The sequence below is a fragment of the Melopsittacus undulatus genome, chromosome 7 (assembly GCF_012275295.1).
Source record: "Melopsittacus undulatus isolate bMelUnd1 chromosome 7, bMelUnd1.mat.Z, whole genome shotgun sequence".
NCBI classification, from domain to species: domain Eukaryota; kingdom Metazoa; phylum Chordata; class Aves; order Psittaciformes; family Psittaculidae; genus Melopsittacus; species Melopsittacus undulatus.
Genome location: NC_047533.1, coordinates 52,425,367 through 52,446,531, shown reverse-complemented (window position 1 = coordinate 52,446,531; position 21,165 = coordinate 52,425,367). Strand labels below are relative to the sequence as shown.

General features: G+C 36.3%; 1 protein-coding gene across 1 annotated transcript in view; it reads left to right on the top strand.

Moving 5' to 3' along the window:
- CENPE (centromere protein E) overlaps positions 1–20,358 on the top strand; it is a 36,188-nt gene extending 15,830 nt beyond the window's left edge. Inside the window, exons 21-41 of the mRNA XM_034065015.1 lie at positions 273–427; positions 1,426–1,740; positions 2,541–2,852; positions 3,045–3,203; positions 4,378–4,569; positions 5,495–5,773; positions 5,886–6,023; positions 6,912–7,124; positions 8,101–8,238; positions 9,159–9,359; positions 9,446–9,589; positions 10,758–10,970; positions 12,198–12,407; positions 12,916–13,125; positions 14,405–14,626; positions 15,234–15,437; positions 15,997–16,109; positions 16,589–16,686; positions 17,526–17,688; positions 18,135–18,394; positions 19,434–20,358. Coding sequence (XP_033920906.1) covers positions 273–427; positions 1,426–1,740; positions 2,541–2,852; positions 3,045–3,203; positions 4,378–4,569; positions 5,495–5,773; positions 5,886–6,023; positions 6,912–7,124; positions 8,101–8,238; positions 9,159–9,359; positions 9,446–9,589; positions 10,758–10,970; positions 12,198–12,407; positions 12,916–13,125; positions 14,405–14,626; positions 15,234–15,437; positions 15,997–16,109; positions 16,589–16,686; positions 17,526–17,688; positions 18,135–18,394; positions 19,434–19,531 — 4,037 coding nt within the window. The 3' untranslated portion in view covers positions 19,532–20,358. The remainder of the gene's footprint in view (positions 1–272; positions 428–1,425; positions 1,741–2,540; positions 2,853–3,044; positions 3,204–4,377; positions 4,570–5,494; positions 5,774–5,885; positions 6,024–6,911; positions 7,125–8,100; positions 8,239–9,158; positions 9,360–9,445; positions 9,590–10,757; positions 10,971–12,197; positions 12,408–12,915; positions 13,126–14,404; positions 14,627–15,233; positions 15,438–15,996; positions 16,110–16,588; positions 16,687–17,525; positions 17,689–18,134; positions 18,395–19,433) is intronic.
- Positions 20,359–21,165: the final 807 nt, after the last annotated feature.

The window sequence follows — 21,165 nt, the reverse complement described above, 5'->3', positions numbered from 1 at the left end:
TTGGAAAACATCAACTTAATGCTTTTTATTTTGCATAAAGACAGTCAAGTTAATAAGGGTTGTCAGGGAGAATCTGAAATAGACTGGATGACAACCTAACAACTGTGACGGAATTCAAGCCAGTGGTTTCATCTTTCAATTGCTGGCCAATGTAAAACACCCTTTCCTAGAATTGTATCAATATGATGTCCAGAATGCATTATGAACTTTGACTTTTAAACATGCTTTTCTTCTCTTGCACTCTTACTAATCTCAACTTGTTAATTCTCTAGATCTGTGCTCTCTTCAGGAGGTAGAAAAAAAGGCAGCTGACTTAAAAGGAGAACTAGAAGAAGCATTGAAAGAGAATGTCCTTTTACAAAAACAAGTAAATGAGCTATCAGAATTTCGGTATCTACCAAATACTGTTGAGATACAGCAGAAAGAGGTAAACAGTCTTTTTCCTTGTTTTTATAGTGTACTTGGCTGGTAACATATCAATGGATACCTACTGGGTATAAAGATTTAAAGCTAAAAGTTGTCTTGAATCAGATAACTGAGGTTTTGTAACTAAGCTGAGTAAACTGTTCCTCAGGCATTTAATATTTTCAGCTGGGAATAAATTCAAAATCACATGTTTAGTCATGAAGTCCACTATAATTAATCAGAAATTTCTAGTCCAGCATTTGCTTGCCTACTTACCATGGTTACCACTGATAACTGTGTATATGTATAATGGTGTTTGATCCTGGTTTCCTGATCTAAAACTGAATTTTTGTCTAACTGGGCAAAGGAAAAATTTCAAGAGCTATTAGGAGAAATGCTACTGGAGAAGCAAGGGATTTAGCTTGGAAATCCTGGGAAACTTTTAAGGAAACTTGTGGTTTACTGGTGAGTCAAGGCTTGGTAGACGAAGTTTGCTCTACATGTCTTAGAAAATGTTTGCAAATGTATTAAGTTTCTCTATCCTTAAAGACCTGCTACTAAGTATGTGCAAGGAAAATTATCCAGGGCAAGTAATCTCACAAACTCATGAATGCTTTGCAGAATGTTCCAAACATTTCCAGTGGTCTTCCAATGTTGAACAAAGCTTAATTACATGTTAACAGCTTTCTTCATGATACAGAGTTTATAAAGTATTAATACATATGAATATTCAGCCAGGAGTATCAGTCCAGACCTAGCTCCAACACAGGAAAAGTACTTAGAGCACCTAAACAGCTGGAGGAGAGGTTTCAAGGCTTTGGCAGGGGCTTATCTGTCCTGCTTCTCTTTGAAGGATAGTTTGTGAGGCAGCTCCCTCCCAGTAGAACAAAACCCAATATACAGTGCTGTGTGTTTGCCTGTGCTTTATTTTGTATATCTGCACATGTACATATTTTTATTTTGCAGCTATGACAAAAATTGACTTAGAAATGCTATTTAATATTATTTTTCTGTTGGCAGATTCTTGAGAAATGTGAGGAGGTACGCGTATTAAAATTGGAAAGAGAAAAGTTGCTCTCCGAAGTAGCTGATAATGAAATTAGACTTAAACATATGACTGAAGAAATTGGAAAATCAAAAGATGATCTAGCAGCTGCACAACTTAAATATGTAAAGTCTGATCAGGAATACGTAGCACTTAAACAGCTCCATGAAGAACTAGAGCAAAAATACGCAGCTGCATCAGAAAACAATAAACACATGGAGCTCCAAATAGACACTTTATCTAAAGAAGCACAAGAGTCTAAAGTAACCTTGGATGAAGTGAAATTAGAGGTCAGTGTCACCTTGCTCGGTTTTACAGATTAAGACATGAGGAATCTGTTAATGGTATAAAAAAACCCGAACTTTGGAGAAGTAGTCTTGAAGCTATAAATAACATTAGAATGTAAATTACTCTAGCATGAGTGGGTATTACTTACTCTATGCCTGGTGTGTATAAGGTTGCAGGATTATGCAGCTCAGTGGTCTCTTTCTTCCTAGGCAAAAAAAGTATATGTTCTATGTTCTCCTTCTTTATTTCACCTTTTTATTTCTTCTTTTCCTGTTCTTAAATTATATCTTTATGCAATATTTTTTCAGATACGCTGCTACGGCTATCTAAAGTCATAGAAACAAAGGTTCCTCATCAGGAACTGGAGTCCATTTAGAACAGACCAAAATAAACTGAGGAACATCCTTACATAAAATGGCAATTAGAAGGAGAGGGAGGGGGAACAAAACCCAAAACTTTAAGGAAAAAAGGGAACTGTATATAGAAACAGGATGCATATTTTGACAAGGCTTTGGCACTGATATGGCTGTCATATTCCAGCTATGGATTTGATAATTCCTAAGCTATACTACTTTGTGCATGGTGTTATGTTTTAGCAAGACTTCTGTTGTTAAACATTTGTTTATGTGATTTCTCTCTGTGTAATGTAGGCAAGAATATAAGCAGTGAACTTAACTTGCCTGTTGAAAGCTAGCATCTCTCACCCTTTCTATGCTAATATAAGATTCTGTGAGGACATGTACACATTATGCAGTTTTGCGCTACAATGAAAGTATATTCGCTCTTCCTTTGCAAACTAAAGCTCTCTAGAAAAATGAAGGAACTGGAAGAAAAGACAGTGGAGCACAAGCAGCTTCTTGAGGTAAAAGAAGATTTCATTCAGACTCAGCAGAAGTTGAATAAAATGGAGCAATTAAAAGAGCAAGAAAAGATTATGGAGTTGAAACTGAAAGCCAGGGACTCAGAGATCCAGGCAGTTCTTCAGCAGCTTGCTGCATGTCAGGAGGAAATAAAAGTTCTAACCCAGGAAAGAGATGACTTGAAGCAAAAAAAGGAGTCTCTCCAAGCTGAGGCATACCAACTCAAAGAGGATATCAAGGACACTGTTTCAATGGTAGGAATTCTGCCTTTATAGAAATCAACCATACGTGTTAAGGGGAAGAGTGTAAGAACAAGTATAAACTATACTGAAATATGTTGGGAAGTTATTTTTTGCATGGTTTGCTGTTTGTGTTTTTTAACCAGTGTGCTTATTAATGTTGAAAAATATTTGTTTTTCTTTTCTGGATTTTTTTTTTCCTTAAAGAACATTCTGGCACATGAGGAACTGAGAAATACACAGAGTGTTCTCAAGGAGTCCCAGGACACTGTCAAGAATCTGGAAAAAACTGTTTCTGAAAAACAGGCTCAAATTCTGAGTGTCGAAGAGGCACTAGGGAAAACCATTAAAGAACTTGAAATACAGGTAAGATATCAATTCAAAGTATAAACTATACTGAACTGTGTTGGGAAGTTAGATTTGCGTGATTTGCTGTTTGTGTTTTTTAACCAGTGTGCTTACTAATGTTGAAAAATATTTAATTTTTTTCTTTTTTTTTTCCCCTGTTCTTAAAGAGCACTCTGGCACATGAAGAACTGAAAAATACACAGAGTGTTCTTAAGGAGTCCCAGGACACTGTCAAGAAACTGGAAAAAACTGTTTCTGAAAAACAGGCTCAAATTCTGAGTGTCGAAGAGGCACTAGGGAAAACCATTAAAGAACTTGAAATACAGGTAAGACACTAATTCAAAATAAAAATGCTTTTAATATGTTTTCTAATATTAAAACCAAACTCAGTCTGCCTATAGTCTCTTATGCTTGTCCTTCAGAAAATTTCTAGAGCTTTGGAAAGTGGACAATAAATTAATACTGTCTGATCCAAATCTTTACCAATTGCTAATCAATTTCTGTAGGGCTTCAAGCTGTAATGTATACTCTAATAAATCTTTGTTTAAGAAGCGTGCCCCATGGTTGTTCCTTTCATTGGTTGCATTAGATGACAAATGGAAAAAGATGAAGATTATGTAGGGTAGGAATAAGGCTAATGGTTTATAATGCTCAGTCCCAATGAGAAGTGTAACACATGATTGTAAATGGCATCTCTGTTCCCAATACACAGCAGAAGGCTGATCCACCTCGTTTTGTGCCTGTTTGTTCAAAAACTGACGAAGAAGGGTGCTGAGAATATTGTGTGTTAAACAGTTGCTGTAGTAGCACAGTTTCTCTGGTGGGAGAATCTGTAGTATGTGAGAATGTTTTTCCTGAAGTATATCAGCTGCCAGGCCCAGTAAATCAATGGTTATAAATTCAGCATTTGTATGCTTTGGAACAGATGCATAAAAATAATCCAATAGGTGTTTCTTCTTTGGTTGCTTCCCCTCAGACTTTTTCCAGATAAAATCTGCCCAACATGGCAGAAGAAGACCGGTCAAAGGTTAGCACTTGGAACAAACTGACAAAGGCAAAAGACCTAGTCCTGAAGTTTTTCTAGATTAGTTACAGTGATTTGTTAAAAATAGTGTAGTAAAGTATATTAGACATTTGCATTTAATTTTGGTTTTGAATTGATGGAAATACTGTTTTTGCACATTTTTTGTAGATATCACAAATGACAGAAGAAATAAAAATCATCACATCAGAGAGAGACCAGCTTGCTAAGGAAAAATTTGTAAATAACCATAGAGAAAGTGATGAGCTTCAGGTGCAAAAGGAACAAACACTCACAGAAAATAATTCACTGCAGGATAAACTGGACAGTTTACATCAGAAACAAGAAGGAGAAGTAACTTTGGTAATTATGTTAAAGCTGCAGTGGTTACTGATGCTTACTTAGACATCAGCTTGAGTGAAAATAACTTGCAAAACAAAACTGGAGAAAGGGTCCTGCTACTTGACTACAGGCCATTAACACTAGTATTGTTTGTTTGGAATGTATCCCACCTATATTGTTTTGTTTGGACAGCTAGTAGTAGAAAGACAAATGCTTTTGTAAATTCCGTTTCAGCTTGATACGGAATGGTGATATTCTGAGTTGATCTGCACAGATGTAGCTCCGTAAGTAGTTAAAACTAAAATTAAATAGCTAAACTAAAAATTGCTCACCTAGAAAAAGTGGTTCTGCTTTTCCAAAGCATAGCTAGACCTGACTGTTTTCCAGGTAGTGAAAGGGATACTGCAGCCAACCTTTTCTGCAGTTGGGTATGATGATTGTATATGTTATGTATGTGCATAAAGTGTTTGTACATAGTACACTTTGAAGAAAATGAAGTAGGTGTGTATTTTAGTGTGTATGGGAGAGTAGACAAATGTCAAGAAAATAATTGGTTTGGCACCATTATCTACTAGTAAGACAAAAACTGATTAGGGCTCTGTAGCTTGTGGGGGGGGGGGTGTTGGGGTTTTTGTTTTGGGTTTGGAGGGTTTTCTTGTGTTTTCTTCTTCTGCCTACCTCTTGCCCCCAGGCTTAAACTATAGCCATGAAATTCTATTTCTGGTTAACTTGTTTCAGAAATTCTTATTTCAAATGTGTGCTTTTATTTCTCATTTCAAGAACCTGGAATTGTGTGTTGAATTCAGTCGAATCTTATTATTCTGGAAGAAGAATCTCAGACATTGCTTCTGCTCATTTTACATGATCCACCTGTCAAGGGCGAGAGGTGTTTTCGCTTTAAAACTACTTCCCCAAATGTGTTGACTTCTATCTCTCTATAAAATAGATACCACAGATTGAAGAAAAACCTATTGAGCAAGAATTGTTTCTTCTGAGAGAAGAGCTGAGACAGGCACAAAAGAAATTGCATGAAATGGAGGAAGCAAAAGCTGATGAATGTCCAAGAGAATCTGAACAAATGGGGAGAACAGATTTGAATCCAAAAGTGCATGAGTGTCAGGAGCTGAGCATTCTGTCAGAAAGAGATAATCTTAAAATGCAACTGGAGAATCTCCAAAATGAGAGTGACCAACTAAGAGAAACTATACTGCAGATGACTAGTAGGGTAAGATAAATAGTCCTATTCCTTGAGGATAATAGCCTTAGTAAACTTCAGTCTTAAATTTTGGAAGTGTTGTTCTGGTTTTAATGTACTTTTAACTGTGTTGTGTCCAAAGAATTCAGAAATGAAGGAAGAATTGAGATGCGCTCAAAACTCTCTTGCGGAGTTGAAAGAAAGTCTTTCAGAGAAAGAAAATCAACTCTTGAAAGCACAAGAGGTGTTGAAGGAAACAACCGATGAACTCCAGCAGAAGGTCAGATGCAGTTTTGTCAAATAAACTACAATTCTCCCAGGATTGGTAACACATGTCCTCTGCAGGCCACAGTTTTTAGAGGTTTGGTAAAGGCAATAATGAAACACAATTAAAAGTTTTTTCCCTTCTTTCCCTGCACCCCCTGCCTGCACTGTGCTGCTTCTCAAAAGGATCTCATAAAAACAGAGGCAGTGAAAAGATCATCAACTGCAATTTGACTTGCAAGCTACAGCCTTTTACTTATTACTAAGCATGCGTTAATGCTGAATGACAGAATACTCTTACCAGTACTGGCCTTTTGACCTCAATGCATTTTCCAAGTCTTAAACTCTTTAAATTCTCATACTGTATTACGTATGTAATTCTGAAGGTACTTGAGCAACTAAAAGGCAGTTTAGCTTATTCTTTGATTTGCTGCAGTATTATAAACTTCTTATCTACTTATTATTTTCATGCCTGAAACTATTAGGCTTGATTTTCACAAGCATTAATGTTTATCTGCTGTGGATACAGCATTGGAGTAATTTTTATGGAATTGTAATATAAACATGTTCACTTTTATCTACCAGTGAAAAGTGAGACAGAAGCACTGAAATTTTATTGACTTAAGCACAATTTACATTTTCCTATGTTTACTGTAGCAGTTATCTAATGGAGGTGTCTTCTGTAATCCAGTTATAATAGCTCTATGTACAGACAGTGCTTGTGAAATACAATCCAGTAACACTTCTTAAATTAGAACCTGATTACTAGAACAACAAAATTTAACAAATTAGTTTAGAGAAAAGAAAATCCAAAACCCAGATGAGTAGCATTCTATCTGCCAAATTACTTCTATCCATGCTAGAGATTATTAAATGTATTAATATTGTTTCTTTGTTCTTTAAGCTCACTGAAGTAACTGGACACCTGAGTAGTGTTTCTTCAGAATATGACAAGCTACAGGCAGAAAAAGAACAAATTGAAAGAACAATGAATGAACATTTCTCTCAGCAGCTTGAGAAAATCAATCAGGAGAAAGATGAGCTGCAAAAAATAGCAGAGGCTTGTAAAGCTGAAAGAGATCAGCTAGAAGCTGACTGCTGGAAAAGCAAGGAGAGAGTATGTATAAAATTTCTTAATAGAATAACATTCTAAAGGCAGGTTGTACCACTCTAAATTTTGGTTGTGAAACCTTCTGTTATTTGGTATCTGTTTCTCTTCACTTTTTCATAGCGGCAGTAAGCTAAACTTAGTTTACTAATCCAATCTGGATTTTGGAATCTCTGATTTTCAGTCCCCCCTTATTCTCTCCCTGACCTTTGGTCATTGTGCCACTGTGGGCTTAGGCACAGTTGTCTGCCACCTGCTGGACAAACACCCCAGAAATTTCTGCTTCATCTACAGTCTCTCTGGATTTAGCACTAAATAGTAGAGATAATTCAGGTTTACTGATATCTATAGGCTTAATTCTCCTACCACTTCAATTCATTCTGTATTGAAGAGAGAGAAACCGATTAATAATCCTATTTCTCCTTCCTGATGCCTTATTTCCTGGCAAATTAGGAACTGACTTCAGTATTCCAAGTATTTGCATGAAAAGTATGCTTATGTTGACATGCTTTTCAGAAAAATTCATTCAGATATGTAGTTAACAAAAATGAATATGTTGATTTCTAAAGTTAGAAGGAAGTCTGGTAAATATCTTTTTCCCTAAGAGAAACTCTGCAAATAATTTTAAGAAACATAAAAGCTTTTGGACTATTTTAGAAAACCTCAAGTAAAACCACTGATCTTTTAAGTATATATAGACTTAACTAATGTAAAAAAGTATCAGCAAGCTTGGATTATCAAATCTTTAATTTTACATCTTGCTACTAAACAGTTGGACAAATTGTTTGTGTAACTGTTTGGCAGGCTTTGCTTAGTGAAAGGAAATGCTTTCAAGGACAGAACTTGTACTCAGACTAACGCAGGGTGATTTTTGTGCAAATGTTTTGACTTGTATGAAATAATGAATGCTTTGATGTGTGAGAGGTAGATTCACATGCTGTCTCATAACTTTAATGTTGGTTTTGTTGCTTTATTTTTATTCCAGATTCTTGAAACTGAAAAAGAATTGAAGTGGCAGCAAGAACTCCTCAGCAATGAGAAGACAAAAGCTGAAGAAAGGGAAGAATATTTGTCAAAGATTCAGAGGCGGTCAGAGATTGTGGAGGACTGCCTAACAAGCAAGGTTAGGAGCTCTGGTTTTAGTAGCTGTTCTGTCTTCTGATGTTATATCACAGATATACTAAACTTTTGCTTAAGACTAATTTTTTTTTTGTCAGTATATGATTTTCATGGTTGCTAAACAAGCATAAACATGGGCAAGGGACTTCCTACAAGTTTTAGTGATAGACATAGCATCCTCCACTTCTCGGCCTCATAACCAGATCAGTTGGTCAATCCTTTAGATGGACATCAGTTTACCCAATGTGTGCAGGCTTGAGACATTTATTCTGACTTCAAAAGGCACACTGTAGACAGTACTAACCTAACTGGGTTTGGAATCCTTGGTGCTTTGCATACTTTTAAACTATGTTATTCAGAAAGTCTTGCACTTTCTTGCCAGTTCAGTCTCGTTACAATTTTCACTTCTTTGCTTTTCACCTTTCAAGCTCTTCCTTTGACTGTAGATCAGAGTAATCAAGGATTGCTTACATTAGCAAGTATGCTCTATTATTCATTAGAGCAAATAGGCAATTCTATTGCCCTTCTATAAAGCTGATCTTCTATTATTTTTTTCTTTATTTTATTCTTTTCTTTGGGGCTATGTGCTGACTGCCTACTTGTTTCCTCTTGCTTTACTGAAAACCAAAGTTGACTAGAGTTCTTGGTGTCATGCTATTCCTTTCCTTTTTAGTTTCTTTTTCTGAACAATTAGAACACAAATTATTTTTAAGCTTTGCTTGCTGTTAGTATGAATGATTTTTGGATAATTGGATAATTATTACTGGATATTACTGGGTTATTGGAAATTGTGCTCTTTGACACAATTGATGAGTACTTCAAAGGACAGCATGACACAATTGATGAGTACTTCAAAGGACAGCATACAGACCGGGACCAAATTGTAATTCTTGGTTGTTTTTTTTTCTTCACCTTTTACTATAGCTTCAACAGTTAACTGAGGTGCTAAATAACGTATCATGTGAAAAAGACCAGTTACTGGCTGAAAAGTCTAGTCACTCTTCCCAACTTAAAGAGGAAATCTCAGTAATTAATCAAGAAAAAGAAGAGCTACAAAAACATCTTCAGGATGTCAGGTCTGAGCGGGACCAGCTCAAGGAAGAATTGCAAAAAAATTCTGAGAAGGTAGGTGTTGGAAGTTGCATACCTCTTATTTATAACTTCTCTTCTTGAATGGTACTTAAATATTTGTATTTTTATTATTATTTTAGTGTGCTGAAACAAATGCAAAACTGGAATGTGCTCTAGACCAACTGAAGCAGAGAAACCTGAATGATATGTCTGTTCAGGTGGACCTGGATAATGCAGAGCAGATGGCTGAAGACAGACTGAAGGAAATGAACTTCAAAATTGTGGTAAACTTGCTTCTCTGCTTATTTTAAGGATGCACGTAGAATCAGAAACTTAATACTATTTGTTCTGGAGCATAAACCTTGCTTCTGTGCATAATGTATAAAACTGTTTGCTTATCCTGCTAAGATGCCACAAACCATGGGTTCAGATGATTTGCTGTTGCTGTTCCGTGACTATGCACCTCATTCTAAGAATGCTAAATTGAACTTCTTAGTTGAGGCATCTCACTTGATTTGTTACTGCCCAGCCACCCAATGAAAATACCTACTCATGTAGCAGTGCTTCATCATTTTCTTTTTGCAAAATCCCTCCCAAATCCTCCCTTCAAAAATAACATTCCCATCAAAAATAAATTGGTTTCACATAAATAAATTTAATTAAATGGCTTCTTTCCAAAACACAGGAAGATCGTATAATTCATCAGAGCGTTTGTTTAGTTAACTCTCCTGAGCATGCGTTCTCACAGATGTGAAAGTACTCTTAACCTACTGAAAGCCAAAATAAACTGGGATTTATAAATACTTGTGAAACACATTAAAGTGGAGTACTTTGTATTACAGTTCTGTAAATGTGTGCGGCAGATTAGGGCATTATTCTGTATATGCTAGAAAAGCCCTGGGTGTGTCTTCAGTGTAACATCAAAAGTGATAAAGGACCAAATTGCAAAAATTGGTTGTGTAGCTTTCTCCACATTTTCTATCCTACATCAGCAGTAGGGAGCTAATACTGAGGGAAGTAAACATTAGTTGAACTCTTCATGGTGCTGTCCCCTTCTGACTTCTGTAATAGGTTAAGATCTTGTCTGCTTTTTATGCAGTCTTCTGATCTTATCCCACGTGTCCAACAAGAGCAAGTACAAATGTTAGTTCCACTGTTTTGTGTTGTTTTCTTTTTTTTTTTACAGTGGGGTGAAGAGTTCCACTGGTGAATCCTGATTCTTTCAACTTAAGAACCAAAGATGCAAGCAGTATGCCTAGGAAGTTTTGTATTTTAAAATATATAACCTAGCTTCATATGTGATAATTGAATTGTAGTTTGCTGGGAGTGCTTTGAAGCCTATTGACCAATTCATACTGCAGAGGCTAGTCCTGGAATCTGATCGTTTATTTTAAGCTTCTGTTTAAAGCTAATCACTCTTTACTTTACTATGAATGAATCTGTTTTATTTAGGAGCTTCTTGAGAAATTCCCAGCTATGGCGCAGAGGTATGAATGTCTGTCTACAGTGTCACTTAATCTAAAGAACGCACTGAATAGTCAGAAGGCAGTGATAGCTGCGATAGAGACTCAGCTTTCATCGGAGCAGAGTAAACAAGTCAAAATACTTCAAACTATAAATGAGAAAATAAACAGAAATCTCCAGAGTTTATTGAACAAAGTGAAGGTACCAACTTAAAATGCCTTATATTGCTTTGGTTTGTTTTTTTTTTTAATATACTTTACTTAATTTATTTTATTTATTTATTTAATATACTTTACTTTTAATATACTATACTTTTAATATACTTTAGCTTTGATTATTTAATTCTTTTTTTATGCATATTTTGGAGAAAGTAAATTGATGGTAAATGCTTTACAATCCTGGAAAATTGGAACTATTTAGGTAATAAACCTCAGGTTTTGTTTGTAGTTCAGCTGTTTTGCAGAGTAATTTATTAATATTAATCTATTTTGAGTGGGAAAAGAAATTTTCTTCTTTATGTAATAGATCAAATCATGGACACTTAAGTAGGTGGTGCATGTCTTTTTCCCCTCACAATGAAGAATGCTTTGGAGATGCATTTTTTACTCTGCAAGACTATCCAAGTAGTTTAAGTTCTATAGCCTTGCAGACCTTCCACAATTTGTAGTCCAGTGGAGAAAAAGATTCCATTTATCAAAGTTAAGGGCAATTGGAAAAGTATTCCTGTTATCATATGCAGAAGTACAGTAAACAAGGTTTTTTTTCTTTTTATTTGCCATCAAATGCTAAGGGATTTGGGGGGGAGGGGAGCAGTGGGGATATGATGATCCACAGGTCTGGGGAGAGGGCAAGGTTCATGTCCAGTGTACAAAAACACTGGACATGATCTCAAGAGTCAGTCATCTCTATATAGCCAGTAGCAAACAACTCTTCCAAAGAACCTTATTTCTTAACTTTAGGTTTTGATTATTTTTTTTTCCCCCTCCAATAGATGCTTTTTAACTTTTACGGTTAAAGCTATTTAAGTAGCAATCTCACCTAGAATGAAGCTTTAAATCAGCACAGTGATATTATTCTTGTAGATCATCTGCACCTTTCATAACTCTTAAGAGGAAATAAATACAACAAAGAATAACTCACTTGGCTTTTCAACGTCTAGATTCATGGAAGGCTCTCTAGCACATTTCAGACTTTCTGGCCTCTTTAGGAGTCCACAAAAAATGGCATCATTTAGAAATGCTGGCCCAGCTAAAATTCTTAAATGACACTGCTATTCAGCTCATGTGAACTCGACTTGCTTGGTCAGGCTTTAGTTGTGCTGGGCACCTATGGACTAGGAAAGTAAATAGATTGAATTATGGAATTTTACCTGGATGTGAGTACCATTTTAAAGCATACTCACTGATACATCCTGTGCTTCTCCAACAGTTCCTGTTTAGTCGTGTTTGCTCAAAGAAAAGAGACTATTATGCTACTGTTAACAAATACGAAATGGAATTGCTTGAGGAAAAGAGAAAACAAGATCAGCTACAAGCTCAGATTCAGTACCTAAGAAAGACCTATTTCAAGCAGAATGAAGTGTCTTCTCAAGAGTTAAACATCAGTGAAGTGCTGCAGAGTTTACACTTGGAGGCAGAGGTAGTATCTGAAATAATTTTCAGACAAACACTTGCATATTTCAAGGCATGGGGTAATGTGGTGGTGCTAATCTAATAGTATTGCTTTTATCTGTTGAGACTTAAGGGGGGGATTGAAATTTGTAGTTTCTATGCTACTAATTCTATAATTTGAACTTTCTATAAAGTTTTCTCAAGAATAACAAAATTAAATGAGGCTATAAAGTAGTGGGAATGTGATATACTCATTTGCCCTGTAAAATACATACTACCCCAACACCAAGGCTACTTATAAAACAATAAAACACTAACATGCATATTTATTCCCCTTCCCACCTGCCCCAGGAATGTAGATGGCTGACTCATTTTCCCAGTATAACTTAAGTATAGCAGAATTCCTTTTATGTGATAATTGGATGCTAAAACAGACTTTCTGCAACTAGTGATGCCCAAAAGGGCAAAATGTACATTTAGACATGTAGTTACAAAGCAATATTTAACCTTGAGGTTTTTTTTTTCTCTTTGTAAAGAGTATTTTCAAAGATGTGTCAGAAATGGAAAGTGAACTTCTCTGCATAGAGGCAGAGTTACAGCAGGAAGAAAGTGATAGAAAAGAAACAGCACAGTTTTGGGAAGCTTGTTCAGGAGCTCACTGTGATGCTGAGGAACTTGAAAAAGAGTTAAGGAAAGATAATGAAAGACTTTCACAAGTCATTAACTTCTGGAATCCTAAAGTAAAGGTAATGTTTAATCTAATTTATTGTGTCTAAGCACTCTGTAAATGCCTCTAATGCGATTGAAAACAAACAAAAATGCTATTTAAAGATTATTCATTATCATCAGCACTCTACTGTATCATACTTTACTGTAAGATGTAGGAATACTCTAAAGATTTTTAAGTACTTCTTTCCTAATGTATTCAAGATTGAAAATTTTCATTGTGAAAGATTTTCTAGGTGATAAATACGTGGAGGAGGTATGTTTGTGTTAGACTGAATTCTGGAAGCTGTAGGTTCATAATCATTATATAACTGCTTATGGAACTTGGCAGCTTGGCCTTCCTTTCTCTCCTCTTACCTTCTTACCTCTTGTCCCCTTTGAAAAAAGTGTTTTACAGGGTTAAGTGCATAATGAATCATGAGATTTTATCTTTTTGGTCAAATGCATTGAACACTTCTCAAAGAAACAGGTTATGGGAGGGAATCCACTACTTTCTGAGTTAGATGTAGGGAAGTTTTTCTAACAAGTGCATCCTGGAAGTTCCTGGCCTATTAATACTACTAAAAGGAATAGTACAGATCTCAAGTATGAAAAGCTTACTATCCTTCTTCCCCTAGTGCTGTGACCCTGTTCTGCCCTGTTAAGTTTAGCATATTTGAAAGCTGCTTCTTGTAGAGATTAGCCAGTCTTGAGTTCTTCAGGGATTTCCCAATGTTGCCAGGCTTTTTGGAAGAATTTCCTGACATACATATTTTATGGAGCAAAGCTTCCACCAAACAAATCTAGTAGTGTTGTCATTTCCTGACAATGTGAAGTTTTATTTTGTCTGGTGTGTTAAACATATGTTAAACATACGGGTTTCTAGAATAGTCCAATGTGTATATTTTTTCTCAAATGGTTTCACTTACTTTAGTCAATAGATACATTCTAACAAAAACTTAGTGAATAACTGTGTGTGTGCTTCTGCTAGTCTTTCCAGTATTGTTTTGTTTCTGTAATATGCATTTGAGTTAATGCAGAAATACATTTCTAATATAAATGTATTTTTATATTATATAAAATATAATTTTGTAGTGCTTTGTCTTCTCTGTTGACCCTTCCTGCTTTCAACTCGTTTGGAAATGAAACCAGTACTTTGAGTGTTAGTGATGCATTTCTGATAGCAACCATCTGCAAATGGGGTGCTGAAACAAGAGTGTGACACTAATAGAAGCCAAGAAACTTCATATTTCTACACCTAATTCTAGCTGATTCAAAAATAATTTAAAATTTATCAGTATGACACTGTTCTATTTTCAGATACTCCTTCAACTTTCATCAGAGCTGGATGCCAGAACTGCCAGTTACTGTCGAAATGCTGATCTTGAATCAAAACAGAGAAAAGAGAAAAGTGGAGAATTGCTTCAGGAACTAAACACTCTTAAAGAACAACTGGCCCCTGGTGGCTCTGCCAGTCAAGCATTAGAAGAAGAAAACTGCAGGCTTCATAACAAGTTACGGACTGCACAACAAGATGTGAAGGTAGTGTTATTTGTTTCTAAGGAAAGCTTATTAGATGCTTATTTTCTAAGTGAGAGTATATCAGGCTGAAAAAAAAAAATCCATGCCACAACATACCAGCCCAGAGTGCACTTTAGTTTTGTAGCTTTTTTTATTCCCAAAGTGCAAGTTTGAGCTCTCGCCTGTCATGTGTCTTAATTACCTTTTTTCTGTACACAAATATCACTTTAGGAATCGTCATGAAATGTTCCTGAATGCTTTTGATGTATTGATTTTAATAGTGTGATACTCTTGATGCTTCCTTTGAGTATATAGTACTCACTATGTCAAACAGGAAGCTGGAGGATAATTCTGTTCTGGGATTTTCTCATTTTCTTTCAGTCCTACTTTTTGTCACACTTACCCTGGTTTGAAGCACTTATTTTTTTTTCTTGTCAGACTTGACTGTTTCAGAATACTACAAGGTGGCACAAAACCGTGAGGTAGACACCAAGAGTTGTCATAGAGCCTGTAGTGTTGGATGTTCTTGTGTGGTTTGGGTTTTCCTTTTATTAAGAGTATGGCCGTGTGCTGTTACTGTTATATCCTTTCGTATAACTACTCATAACTGATTGATATATTCTAATAGGCTATGGAAGTAAAAATTCAGGAATTGGAAAATGTAATAAAAGAAGTAGGAAAAAATCTTGAAGAGAAAGATGACACTATAAACAAGTTACAAGCACAGATAAGAATTAAGATGGAGACAAGTGAGCTCACCCAACTGCAAGACAAACTGAATGAGATGGAGAAGTGCCTCAAAACTGCCTTGACAGAGAATCAGAGCCTTCAGGTATGAGCAAAATGCTTCACTCTTCTCATTCTCATCTGATCTTGGAGAGAGAGCCTGCTTGAGAACAGCTGTAGATGAAATGTAGCTCTCTCAAGTCAGTTTGGTTTGTATGGCATTCTTAGAGTAAAACACTATTTGCCAGTTTCACACTCTACCAGTGCAGCTTTCAGAGGCAAAACTTACAACCCATAGTCCTGGGCTCAGCAATATTAGAAGCACTTACATGATGCATTTCTGAAACATTCTTAAAGTTTTATTTTGAAACTGAAGCATGAGCTGTTTTTTCTATGTAATATGGTTGCATACTAGTTCAAAACTCCCTGACTTAGATGTGCAAACAAGTCAAACTTGCTATAGTATCATTGCATGTAATACACTAGAGTTAGGATACCAGCTAATACTATAGTGCTTGTTGGTAATGTGGGCATTCTTACTCCAAAATAACTTCCAGCTCCCAGTCTTGTCCTGCAGAATCTAACAGTAAAGATACAAGGTAAGCAACGCTTAAACTCATTGCTAAGAAACAGACCTTTCTTAACACTTAATCTTTTCTTTTCAGGCAAAATTAGATAAAGGTGCTGAGTTGTATAAAGAAGAAATTGATAATCTCAAAACACAATTGGTAAAATGTGATATGGAAAGAATGAAACAATCCAAATCTTTTGATACAAAGTAAGTTCAGCTTTTACCTTATTATAGTTCTCCACTCTTTAGCTCTTAGCTCCTACTTTTCCATTTATTTTTTTCGACAGAATAAGAAGTGAGCATTCAGCTTTGTGTCCTAGGTTTTTGCTGTAGCTGGATTCCAGAGAAATAAAAAACATATGCATCTTGGGTTGATTATAAAACTCATACCCTGTATGCACACCAAAATATCAACCAACCCACGTTCAGCCATAAATGAGATAACTTTTCTGATAAAAGGTGAGGGAAAAGCAGTAATTGAAATCACTCTTAAGTCACTGGAGTGAATGGATGCACAGAGAATTCTAGTCCAGTTTGTTTCCTGCACTCTACCTAAAATCTGACAACCAGGTTTATATAGTTTTACCTGTAATAACTTTGTTTTGTATTTGATAGCACATAGTAGCTCTCTTGCAACTGTGACTATTAAACTAAGAATTTTTTTTCTCCCTTCTTGCCTCATATAGACTTGCTAATTATAAAGCTCTTGCAGAACACCAAGAACAACAGGTAACAAAGCTGAAAGAAGAACTTAGAAGAGCACATCAACAGCATGATGCTACTGGTAAATTCAAAACAAATATAAGGAGCTCTATGTTAAACACTAAGTTTTAAGGTTATATGGTTGAAGACCAGATTGAGATGTAGGTGTTTTGCTTCAAAAGGTATAAGAAGGATTGGGTGCATTGGAAGATGAGGTGGAAAGTAAAATGTTAGCTGCACATACAGAATCATTAGGGCTAGAAGAGATCATCTAGTCCAGCCCTCCTGCCAAGGCAGGGCCACCTAGAGCAGGTTACACAGGAACACATCCAGGTGGGTTTTGAATATCTCCAGAAAGGGAGACACCACAACCTCCCTGGGCTGCCTGTTCCAGTGTTCTGCCACCCTCAACATGGGGAAGTTCTATCTCATGTTGAGGTGAAACTTCTTGTGTTTTACTTTATGGCTATTACTCATCATCCTGTCACTGGGCACCACTGAGAAGAGTATGGCACAATCTTCCTGGCATGGGCCTTTTAGATACTTAATGCATTAATGAGATCCCCTCTCTATTTAGTCTTTATACTAAACAGGTCCCAGCATATTTGCCATTTTTTTCCTTGAGTTCACATGTGAATAGCTAATTCTTATCATAATTATTACATATTTGAAACTATAACTATTTTCACTCCAAATGACCCAGTGAATATTCTCTTAATTTTCTCAGTATCTCCCTGGCAGTGTCAGTAGTGGGGGGGGGAGGAGAGGAGGTGGTGGTTTACAAAACAAAAAAAACACCTATTGTAATGGCACTTGTAATAGAGTGAGGTTTTACATGTAAGACCATAGGAAGAAGTAGGCTAAAAAAAAACCTATTGACTGTCCAAATAATGCATATATCTGTATAAAACTGATTCCTAGTGGTACCAGAAAATGAAGCTCCTCAGCAATCCCAAACGCCTATTACTTGTGGTGGTGGCAGTGGTATTGTGCAGAGCACACAAATACTGATTCTAAAATCTGAAAGAGTGAGACTACAGAAAGAGAACTCACACCTGACGAAACAACTTGACATTCTACAAAGGTACGCATAAAGCTGATCAACATGTCGAATTATTTCTTGCTATTTAACTGTGTATGTCATCAGCATCTCTTTCTGGGAGGCCTATAGAAATGAGCAATTACTATTAATGTAAGATTTTCTAGATACTTTCACATCAAACTTATATTTAAAGCTAGTGACTTTCTGCTTATGTATCTTTATGGCGTTGACCTTGGTTTTGTGTTTTATTAATCTCTTAGATGCTAGAAGATATACTTAAATTGTATGTTAGAAAATTTTTTAGCTTAGAAAATAAATTGCCTCTGAAAGCAAGATGACACAGATGCGGTGTCGCATTGCGGTGTGTGTGGTATGTCATCTGAAAATACAGGAACTGTCTCTTGAGGGTTTCCTTTTCCTTATATAAAGGAACTACTTTAATTTTTTCTTAATTAAATGCTGGGGTGTGTTTTCTTTCTATATTTCAGTAATGAGCTTCAACTGAAAGAGGAAGTTAGAAAATGGAAAGAAAGAGCATTAAAGAAAGAGAAACTCTCCAGAGAAAATGCTCGAGAGATGATACCGAGTTCCCCAAAGAAGACAGTGTCATCTTCCCTTAAAGAGCAAATGCCTTCACCTGCCAAGGAGCCCATTTCTCAGGAGGCTATGACTGCAGATGCAGGGAAGACTCTACTACCAACTTCTGCAACAAATTTCTTTGATAATTCCAGCTTGGGTATACTTACAGGTGTGTGACACAGTGATAGTGTCCTGTAAAGGTTTGGAGGGGTAAAATATAAGGGGTGGTCTGTGAGGTGAGGGTGGTAAATACTCTGTACTTCCTATATTCTGACCTTAAGTTTGCATGGTAACACAATTTTCCCGAGTGGTTAGTCAGCTGACAATTGTAAGGCTGACCAGCTGGAGCCATGAAGCTTACGTATGTTCTACAGAACCTAAATACTTAAGTGAACTCTTTGCCCCATGAACATTATACAATCTTTTTTCTTTTGTTGCAAATCTTTCATTTCTTTTGTTTTTTTTTTCTTTTGTTAGAAGTTTTTATGACTGACTTTTTAATTAGCAGAATATCATTACATCATACACATATAATTACAGCATTGTGAATGCTCCATCCCTAGGTTGGAAAGAGCCTTGGGTGACATGGTTTAGTGTGAGGTGTCCCTGCCCATGGCAGGGGGGGTTGGAACTAGATGATCTTAAGGTCCTTTCCAACACTAACTATTCTATGATTCTGTGATTCTATGATTACCAGATAGCTGATGCTCTGCACTGTTTTGCTTTTTAACTTTACATTGGTTAAACAGACTTATGGCAAAACTGAATTTACCTGCTGGTTAATGTTTTTTCTAAACTTCAAGATCATAGACTTCAGTCTCTGTTGCGTCTGTCTGCCTGGCTTCAGCTGCAGTAATAGCTGTCTCAGTAACTTCTGTTCCTTAGGCCTGCTCAAGATTTCTTACATCTAAGTCTCCTAATGATCTATACTAGCATATTAATGCTACTGCCCTCATCATTGCACTTGCTTCTAAAGACCTCTAGCAGACATGTTGTAAAGTTAACCAGTTTTCAAGGTACTAATGGCAGACTTCCAGAAAGAATATAACTTATTGTAGTTCCTTGTGGTACTGTTACCAAGCTCCTCAGAGGCAAGCTTTGACAGAGGACATTTGAAACACTGGTCAGGATTGAATTGCTGTATTCTTACTGCTTGTCTGATTAGGAAAGTTTAAGTGTTACTTTAACATTCTTGTTTTCTGTTATAGGTACACAGCCTGTGGGAAAAGAGCTCCCAGAAGAACATCTTAAACACTGGTTTGGAACTTCAGAGAAAGACAAAGCCCCTGACTGTATTGCCCAATAAAGGTGTTTTGTTGTAAGCTGGCTTTGCTGTCGCTACAGCCAGAACCTGCATATATGAAAAAGACTTACATCAGGTCAAAAGCAATCAGCTTCTCAAATTGTGAGAAAAACACTGGCATGCAGATCCCTTGCTATCTTGGAGCTGCTACTTCCCATGATTGGAAAAGCAGTTATGTTGCCCACAAACTGCTGATCTGATGATGTTCTGCTTTGGTGACTTGTCTTTCTTGGATAGCAAAGAAAGAAAAGCTAATGTATTGAAGAAAAGGAAACGGGAATGGAACATTAATCTACTATGAAACTTCTCAGTCTTAATTCTATCATTCCTAAACCAGCCCTCTTCTGCGTGGGCTCAGAGTGCTGTTGAGTTGGAAAGAGCTGTGCTTTTTGTTTCTCAGCATACAGTTTTTATACCATGCTTTCTCTAAGTCCACAGAAACTGCATTTTCACCACAATTTTAACCTATCTGGACATTCCAACTGAACTCACTAATTTTCTGTTTATAGGGCACAATCAAGGGTTCCTTTTAAACACCTTACAGTATTTCTAAGCTCATCCAGTTATGGTACCAAGAATGACTTTATACTTTGCATCTTCTTTCAAAATACTGTTAATGCCTACCTGAAATTGCTATTGGAATTCTTTTAATAGTAAGCAGTGGACCTGACATTTCTCTGCTATTCCATGAATTGAAAATAAACTGAATAGTGATCAGGGCTGCAAGACACACTATTTTAACAGCCTGCTTATCTGCATTGTGAGGTCTACTTTTTGTATGTTTAGTATAATATTTGTTTTGACAATAAAATGTTAAATATTTTAAAATATTTTTGCTGGTCACTTTTGCTATGATCTAAGGGTGTTTGATTACAATATGCAGTGTGTAAGAATTCTCTTTTTATAGTAATCACATAATTTCCATCACTATCTTGCTGCTTGTCTTGTGCCATCTAACTTTCTGCAATAATTACTTTGCGTGGAAATTTACTGTTGCATGACTCCCACTGGTGTTTATTTTTTTTTAGTCTGTCAGGAAAAGTTTGGGGTCTAAAAGACAGTTCTTCCTCACATGTCCTCCTTTGCCAACTAAATAGGAATTTGGCACTCAACTGAAGCTCAATGCTGCTTAAGAACAAAATAATCATAATATGAGAGTCAGATTTAGGGAAGATACATGTATCAAAGTCATAATCCTTATTTTATATGACAAGCTTTTGATGCAAGTGTCTAAGTACTTGGTTTTGGGTTACCCAAACTGATAAGCAAATGGTTACACTGACATGTTTCCTGGCATGCAGCAGTTACGGTCATTGCGAGAGTTGCATGGGGATTATTTATGTGATGGAGGTCTTTAAGAGGTACCTAAACAACCAGCTATCTTTTGTCCTGAATAGCTGAAAACTATACCAACTATTGTAACTACTGAGAAATTGTAAGCATTTATCTCAGTCTTTGAGCTGAAATGTATTTTGGGAAGCTTTAAGGATATTGCTAGCCAAAACTACCCTACTGTTACTGTGTTCAGCACTCAACTGTCTCCTTTCCTACCCACAGCCATGGGTATGTAGGATCAGTTGATTTCCTGACAGGGATATGTGTGAAGTGCTGATGCTTTCATGGTGGTCTTTAGTTTG